This window comes from Gobius niger (assembly GCF_951799975.1).
Source record: "Gobius niger genome assembly, chromosome: 4".
In the NCBI taxonomy this organism is placed as follows: Eukaryota; Metazoa; Chordata; class Actinopteri; order Gobiiformes; family Gobiidae; genus Gobius; species Gobius niger.
In genome coordinates this window covers 18,031,119-18,039,532 of record NC_136855.1, presented here as the reverse complement: position 1 = coordinate 18,039,532, position 8,414 = coordinate 18,031,119, and the positions used below count along the sequence as shown (strand labels likewise).

Genomic DNA, 8,414 nt, shown 5'->3' with positions numbered 1-8,414 from the left:
GAGCACGAGACATGCTGACCCGCCATTAGCTTGCACCATACCAACACCACACACTGTAGGAGAGGACACACTCTGCATCCAGGAAGAGAGGGAAACACAGGTGCTTTTTACATATGTGACTATCAGTAAATCCATCCAGTGTTTGTGTGAATGTAGGTAAAGAGGAACTACATTTCAGAAGTGAAGTGAGTGGATAAAGTAAAGAGGGTATATGCACTTTGGAGCAATACCTGATGCAACGTGGCTTTCTTAAGGACGCAAATACAGGAGGTTTCATCATCTTCCTTTAGTTTTTCCACATGAATTAACAACTTAGAGGAGGGTTAAACATGTCATCTGAGGTGCACCTGCAGTACCTGAAGAAGGCTCCTCTCTCCACTGCTCCGTTTGCCCCACGAGTGCCCACAGTGATGCTCATCAGCCACAAACCGCCCCAGGACAGAGCCAGCGCACACAGGCAGCAGGACCTGTCTCAGAGCCCCGCAGGCTACTACAGATGCAGAGAAGGTAGGAGTGGGCTTTCCTGAAGGCATGTCTTCTGAAGTCTTTTAGCAGCAGTGTTTGCAGCAGTGGTGAGTGATGGAGGCTCCCGCAGCTGTCAGCTCTGCTCATTAAGTCTGAGTGATTGACAGATAATCAGTTTGTGTTGACTTAGCACCAGCAGCATGTTATAAGGGCAATTTAAGACTCCTTTGTCGAGCGGCTGCACCAACTGTCTTGTTACAGTAAAGACAACTTTGGCAAGGTTAGATATGGTATGACCAAGTACTGCTGTTTAAATGTTTGGTGAATATAACATCATTAAAACTACACTGAGTGGCATTCATAAGCATTCAACTCAAACTGTTTTACCAAAATGCACATAATTGATTATTAATATATTAAACAGGAACATTATAACTGGTATCACAAGCAGATCATTTTATTCTAACTGTGTGACTGTGGGTAGCACTAATAATAGTGAGCATTTTTGAAAAGACACTGTATGAGATCCTTCCAGGACTTCTAGGAAAGAAGCCAACTCAGAAAAATGTAATTGATTCTTAAAGCACTGAAAGTAGGGCCTCTAGGTAAAATCTACCACTTAAATCAGTGAAGGGTTGACAGGAGGAGAGGGAGATGCATTAAGGAGCAAACATTAAAGGCCTAATTTTATAGACTCTAAATATGTAGAAAGTGTATAAGCCAGAGAGGGGACTAATACCCGACGTAGTGAATTACCTGCAGCGCTTGCCGTCTCTTGGCGGTAATGAGCTTTGTGAACGTTGCAGTGATAAGGCCTCTATAATTAGGCTTAGTCATAAGCATCCCCTCTGTAATTCTGTGATAAAAACCCAGTCAAAGTCCACTGTTGAAGGTATTCATACAAATGCATAGAGAGGGGAATCAGAGTGTGTTGGAGGCAATTGTCAACACGACTCTTTGTCTCAAGTAGTTTACCTGATGTAGCTGTGTGTGTTGGGCTGGTGTGCAGCTCTATGGAGCTGTTGTGGACGTGTGTGTCTTTGGGAGCACGAGGCGTTTCAGCAGAGGCTTCCTGTGAGGGAGCAGATGTCGCAGAGCTCAGGCACAGCTGCGACGGCCGATAACCGCAGTGGCAAGAATATGTCGGCACGCTGGCTCTTCTGCCTGGCTCTTATCAGCCCCACGCAGCATCCACACACACACTATAGACACTTCACAATAAGCAACTGCCACCCAGCGCTCACACAGCCGCACAGAGAGCCCAGATAGTGGCACCAAGGCAATAAGAGAGAGGCACGAGCAAGGACTAAATCAAGAGACTTTGAGGGAAAAGGTGCAGAGAATCCCTAACAAAGGCCTGGCTCATGTCTGCTGTATCATAGACTTCATAATTTGGCCCCAATCCTAATCCCTCATTGAAAAGGCTATTCTTTACAGCTCTCTATACAAGTTATTGTAACTTGAATCAAATATACCTGCTTTACTTCCAGGCTCACTTTGTGGTAAGTTTACAGTAAGTAAGAAAGTAAGTGAGTTTTATTTATATAGAGCTTTTCACATGTAAAATCCCAACCTATTTTACTGACACAATATGTAAATTCAACATGGTTATCCAGTCAATGAAAAGCTTTACTAAATAGTTGTGTCATGACTCCATGGAGCTAGCCAAACGGGGGACGGGGAATAGTCGGAGTCATTGGGACCTTCAGATGGGTGTGCCCATGAACAGGGTACAACAATATACTGGGCTGGGGTGCTTGACCTTGACACCTTTGAAAAGGAAGGACTACAATATTAAACTCAATGCAAAATATGAATAGGAGCCAATGAAGAGTAAAAAGGGAGATGTGGACAGTTCTAGGTGTACTCTACGTGTCTGTTGAGAGTGGTCTTAACAAAATGAGTAACATCAACATTCTCCTTACTTTAAAGATATTTCTCACATGATATATATATATATATATATATATATATATATATATATATATATATATATATATATATATATATATATATAAAAACTCTTCCTCACCCTCCGCGGGCGGTCTCTCTTTATCCTCCTGCTCGGGTCCTCTACCAGAGGCCTGGGAGCTTGAGGGTTCTGCGCAGTATCTTTGCTGTTCCTAGAACTGCACTTTTCTGGACCGAGATGTCTGATGTATTTCCTGGGATCTGCTGGAGCCACTCCTCCAGTTTGGGGGTCACTGCCCCGAGTGCCCCAACGACCACGGGCACCACTGATGCCTTCACCCTCCAGGTTTTCTCCAGCTCTTCTCTGAGCCCCTGATATTTCTCTAGTTTCTCATGTTCCTTTTTCCTGATGTTGAAGTCGCTTGGTATTGCTATGTCGATCACAACGGCTTTCCTCTGCTCTTTGTCCACCACCACAATGTCCGGTTGGTTCGCCATTACCATTTATATATATATATATATATATATATATATATATATATATATATATATATATATATATATATATATATATATTATATATCATATATTTGTTGGATGGATTTTCATTTCTTTTCTTTTTTGGGTCAAGCCGTGTAGCACAGATAATGTGAGCATAGAACAAAATTTTATGAGGTTGCAAACTTAAAAAAAGAAAAAAAAGAAAAATATGGAGGGACTGATGTGGTGTAGCCACAGATTTTGAGAGTGGAAGAGAGACATGAACTAAATATGCTGGATAAACAGCACACCTATGTTTGTAATAAGGAGTGACATTTAATTAATATTATTAATTAAAGTCACTTAAGGTTTGCCACAAACATGACGTCACTGTAGAAATGCAATCCAAATAACTTACACTTGCCAGGGTAAAAGCTTCATCTATTGGGAAAGATGGGGTGGATGCTGTATTTGGTTACTCTCCATAACCATAACCTCTTCTTCCAGGTGAAGAGGCTAACTGTGTAAAAATGATATTCATATTTTTTTGTCAAAAAGATCTGAATATCTTTGTAAATGCTCTAACTCACTTATTTCTATCTTCGATCAGATCTAATCAGATTGCCTTCATACTTTCCCTTTTGAAGCACGTTCTAATTCAATTATAATGAATGGAATAAATTAGACTGATGTATAGCAGAAAAGATGCCAGAGGTCAGCAGAGCTACAGGAAGCAGCAACTAATGAAGCTCATGCTAAATATGGAAAAGCAATGGTACACATGTAGGAGGGCTGGAAATAAGGTGTGTGTTAGTCAGAGAGAGCGCAGTGGGCAGAGAGAGAGCAGTTCTCTGTTTCCTCAGCAGCAGCCCTGTGGTTTCTATGAGGAACAGATGTTCACTCCTTGATACAGTGGCTCATCCCCCTGTGCGCCCTATCTCCAGCACCAGCACACCAACTGTCTGCTCTCACACTTATATTGTCTTTGGGGAAATGCAAGCCCTGACACGTGATGTTAGGCTGTTTTCACCTGACTTTTACTGTCCGTTTCCCTGGCTCGTATCCTGCTCTTGAGTCAACACTTGATTTAATCAGGTGCTACTTCCTCCTTTGTCAGTTTGTTGGTCAGTGTTCACCCTGTGAGCTGTGTGTGCACTAGTGTTGGCAAAGTCTTGCTCATAAAAGACCTGCTTTATGTTCTCCCAGGTGTGAGAAGGACACGGACAAAAATGATATCCAAAAATGGTTTCAGTGGCAATCATTTTGATATATACAATAACCAGACATTGTATGGTGGAATGGCACCCAAAATAATACTAACTCCTGAACTTTTGAGCTATCTTGTTTTCCTCTACAGTTTTTGTTTTGGATTCTAAACATTTTGTCATATAAATACTTGAATCTTTGTGAATTGTGAAACTGGATAAATTCTGCACTTTGTTTTCTCATGAATTAAACAATTTAGAAGAGCTAGTTGAACTTATTTTGAAAATTGGAGTGGAGAGTTCTTTGCTCACATTTTTACAAGATTAACGAACGACTAAACGCATTGCCCAAGGTTACTGTCCCATTCGTTTTACTTCACACGATGAAGTGATGTCATGCTTCTGTGTAAAAGCTCTAGTAAAGTAGAACAGTAATTTTACAGACTGCCATGGCCGCAGTAAACCGTTATTATAGTGCACTTGTTGGAGTTGTCATGTGGCACAAAAACAGCCATGAAAGTCAAGGACATTTCTGTGGCTTAAATTCAGAAATCCCATAATGTCTGAGTGACTCCAACAAGCGACACTTTGCAGCTAAATTGCAAACAAAATGTCAGGGGTCTAGGGGTGCAATTTGTAAAAGCAGCATTTGAGAATGCGTGCTTGAGTGAGCGGGTCAATGATCCGTTACACTGTGCCATATTCTCGTGCATTCATTTTTTTTTTTCCCGTAGCAATGTGGAGTGGCTTGACGGCAGAGCATTCAAAGATATTAACATACTCTAGGTAGGAAAACATCTGCTAGAGACCACAATTGCACATGACCATACATTAAACTTCAACACCATTTCATTTAATTTGCTGTGTTGCATTGTTTATTATATCCTGCATTAGAATATAGAATTCACAATGGAATAAAAAGCTACATTTTAATTGTCCCAGTGCTGCAAGAAAAAACACACTATTGAATAGAAATCACAATGTTGGTAGTCGCCATCACAAAGACATATTTTGGTCAGTGGTTCTCAAACCTTTCACACCAAATACTACCAACCCTAGACAAAGCTTAGCTCTCTTTACCATCAGGCCTTTTTTTTTAAAGGTCAAAACTTGCAGCAGCCAGCTATACAAACTTCTCCAGGGAGTTAATTAAAGCAGCACGTAGTAACTTGTTTATCTTAAAGGGGGGGTATCATGCAAAATCGACTTTTTCAAGCTTTAACTCATGTTATTATGTCATTCCCTCATTAAAAACATGCCTGAAGTGTTGCCTTGGCACATTCACGTATTTTTGTGTAATCTGTAAAAACTCTGATGGCAGCCATTTTAGGGATAGGTTTGCCTGAGTCCTCCTAGGAACGCCCCCACCTCCTGGAGACGCCTCCGAGCTTTCGTCACCAGCCAAGTAACCAACCACTGCTCCTCAGCAGAACCCCCTCCCCACTGATGCCACAGACAGCGTGTGGAGGGGGCGTGTCTGAAAGGCTCAGAGGTTCTTAAAGAGACAGAGGCCTATTTCAAGACATTCGCTACAGCCATTTTGAGAGAGCAATTTTATACAAGGCAGTTATTCTAATTTACTGCATTTACAGACCAACAGAAGGTTTCGTCATCATTGTAGTGTGCTATAGACTGGTGCTATGTGATTGAAAAAAGCATAATACCCCCTCTTTAATAAATCATTTCCGTAGTCCCTCTGGGGGTAATGCAAGAGTTAATGGGACGATTGGGGGGTCTTTCATCTCCGCTTAGTGTCTCTGGCCATAAAAACCATAATTGCAACTTCACTATCTCCGGGTCGGAATCACCAATACACACTAATGGAACCACGAAGAAGAAGCTAACAGGCTAACCGGCAAAGCTAACTGTGGGCTAGTGCCAGTTAAACAGTATTTACAGCCAGGTTTGAGAGAACAAAAAAAAATATTTTCATCGTGTAATTGGATGTACAATATCCCTCTCTCCCTTTGTCTTTTCTGTCAGGACAATTAATGAGTAAAAAAACACAACATGCTACGACACCTGCAGTGGCGCTTATGGCCTCTAGGGGCATGAGTTACTTAGTACTGCTTAAACCCAAATTTGACTTGTTTTGACAGGTAAAGTCGTGGCGCAGCTGGTAGAGCGTCTCATGATCGGAAGGTCGGAGGTTCGAATCCCACCTCCTGAAAGTGCACACTGTCATTGTGCCCTTGGGCAAGACACTTCACCCACATTGCCCCCAGTGTCTGTGTACTGAGAGTATGAATGGGTGAGTGGATCCTTGCTGTTAAAGCGCTTTGAGTGCCTAATTCCGCTATATAAGTTGAGACCATTTACCATTTAAAGTTGATCGTTTTACTTTTACCCCGGGATGTTTGTGACTTTCAATACATTTCAATACATTTATTCTTATTTCAAGTTCAACTTCTTTGCCAATGGAGTAAGACATTTACATTTGTCTATTGCATAGTTTTTGTAGTGTACAGTTCAGTGTCCTGCCTCTGGTCCAAAAAAACCCGAACAGAAACATTGTATGGAGATGAATCATATAATTTAATAAGATCAGACCTGCACAGTTCTCTGAAATGCTGCTCCTGGCTAGCTCTACACAATGATTGCTAACAGCAACATTTGTCCTGCGTCTTCCTCAATCAAGTCAGTTTCCTTTTTCACAGAGCTGTGGCCAACATTAATGTCTTTAATGGCAGCCCATACAAGCCTTGCCGTTGTATAAGAGTGCAGAGGATAGCAGTGCAGAGAAGAGCTTGGTAATACAATGGTTTTCTTTTCAGTCAGCTCAGGGCCTTATCTCCTCTCAACACACCAGCCTGTGACTACAACTATAGGAAAGGATTTACAATGTGTGTGGAAATGCTGCAAAGTTCTCGTTTTTTTTTTTTTTTCCTACCTCTTTAACCCTACTGACACACAGTGAAATTTCCATACAGACACAATGGCCAGACCTGGGCCTTGTAACTTGCACGCGCATTCAGGAGATAGTGGCGACATAATGGAGCTCAGAATAAGGCGTGCGAGTGCGTGTGGGCTGACAACATTAGGGACAAAGCTGTTTTCGTCATTAATGGCATCAAAGGGGCTTCAAATTGGCGTATTATAGTGCGAAGAGTTCATCCCACCTCGCGCCTTTCATTGTGAAGTTTATCAAACCGGCCACATGGAGTGTTGCGGCTAACCCAGTGACCGCTCAACAAAAGGCCAAATTAAGAGGACTGAGACGGGGGACTACAGAGGGGGCTGACAGGTTGACTGACGCTGTTCCTGAGGAGAATAGCATCCTGTCAATCTCCGGGCTGTCACCTTGACGCGCATCCTTTTCTGCACACGCAACTACCCCCCCCCCCCCCCCCCCCCCCCCCCGCACCATCGCCAACCTCTGTCAGTCAAGGCCACACAAACACATACCTTATTTATTTTTCTTTTCAATATTTTTGCATTGTGCGGCAAGAATAAGAAAGTAATCAACAAGCAGGAAAAAGTAGTATTATGGCGGGGGGAAGATGCACTCCAAAAGTTGGTGTGATGGTAAACAACAACAACAAGCTATGCTGAGTTTGAAATGGTTTACTTACAGTTTATTTTATTTTATTTGAGCAATTCATTTTGTCTTTCAAAATTCATGTACAATTGTGGAAAAGGCAACATTTTCAGTGACATCTAAAAGACAGACATTTTTCAGTTTAGTTTGCATCTGTCATATTGTACATATCGGAGGTTTCTAAATGCAGCACTTGTGCCATGTTCAGGTGATCCAGGGTCATCCACAAATGTGTGGTGCATTTCAGGTCTTTCTTTTGTTTGTTAGTTTAATAAGTAAGTTTTTAAACCATGTTAGACCTGGTTTTGATCTTGAACCAAGCCTGTATTTTTATGAGGTGGTGTGTTGACCTGTATTTGCCATAGTATGACAGCAGTACATCATTTAAGCATCTCTTGCATCTCTAGAGAAAGTGGACTGTGAGCGTGCTCTAACAAATTATGAAACATGTAAATATGTACAAGTTCACACCCGTTTGGTCTCAGGGACTTCGACTGGACTCTGCTTGTGTGTTTGTGTGAGAGAGAGCGGTGTGCTGAGGGCAGATGAGAAGAGTGCTGTGTGAACAGGTGGACCATTCTCACCTGACTTCTCTGAAATACTTCAATCTCTCCTCTGTAACACATGGTGGTGATGCATAACAGATTGCTCAAAAATACTAGACCCAGCCAGCACAAAACAACTTGGTTTGACTCATTGTATTCTTTACAGAGACAGTCCATCTGGTTCTGCTTTGAGTGAATGTAGTTTTAAAGTGGGACTAGTGGGACGCAGAGTTGATTATCTGCACTTTTTTTTTTAAACGACATAACATA

General features: G+C 41.9%; 1 protein-coding gene across 4 annotated transcripts in view; it reads left to right on the top strand.

Moving 5' to 3' along the window:
* The first annotated feature begins 334 nt into the window (after window positions 1–334).
* Window positions 335–8,414, top strand: part of cbfa2t3 (CBFA2/RUNX1 partner transcriptional co-repressor 3) — a 43,791-nt gene continuing 35,711 nt past the window's right edge. For 2 of the 4 annotated variants that reach the window (XM_079555319.1, XM_079555318.1), the window contains exon 1: window positions 336–507. In XM_079555319.1, the coding sequence (XP_079411445.1) occupies window positions 411–507 (97 nt within the window). In that variant the 5' untranslated portion in view covers window positions 336–410. Of the gene's footprint in view, window positions 508–8,414 lie in introns of all 4 variants that reach the window. The other 2 variants (XM_079555321.1, XM_079555317.1) reach the window with 2 other exon arrangements.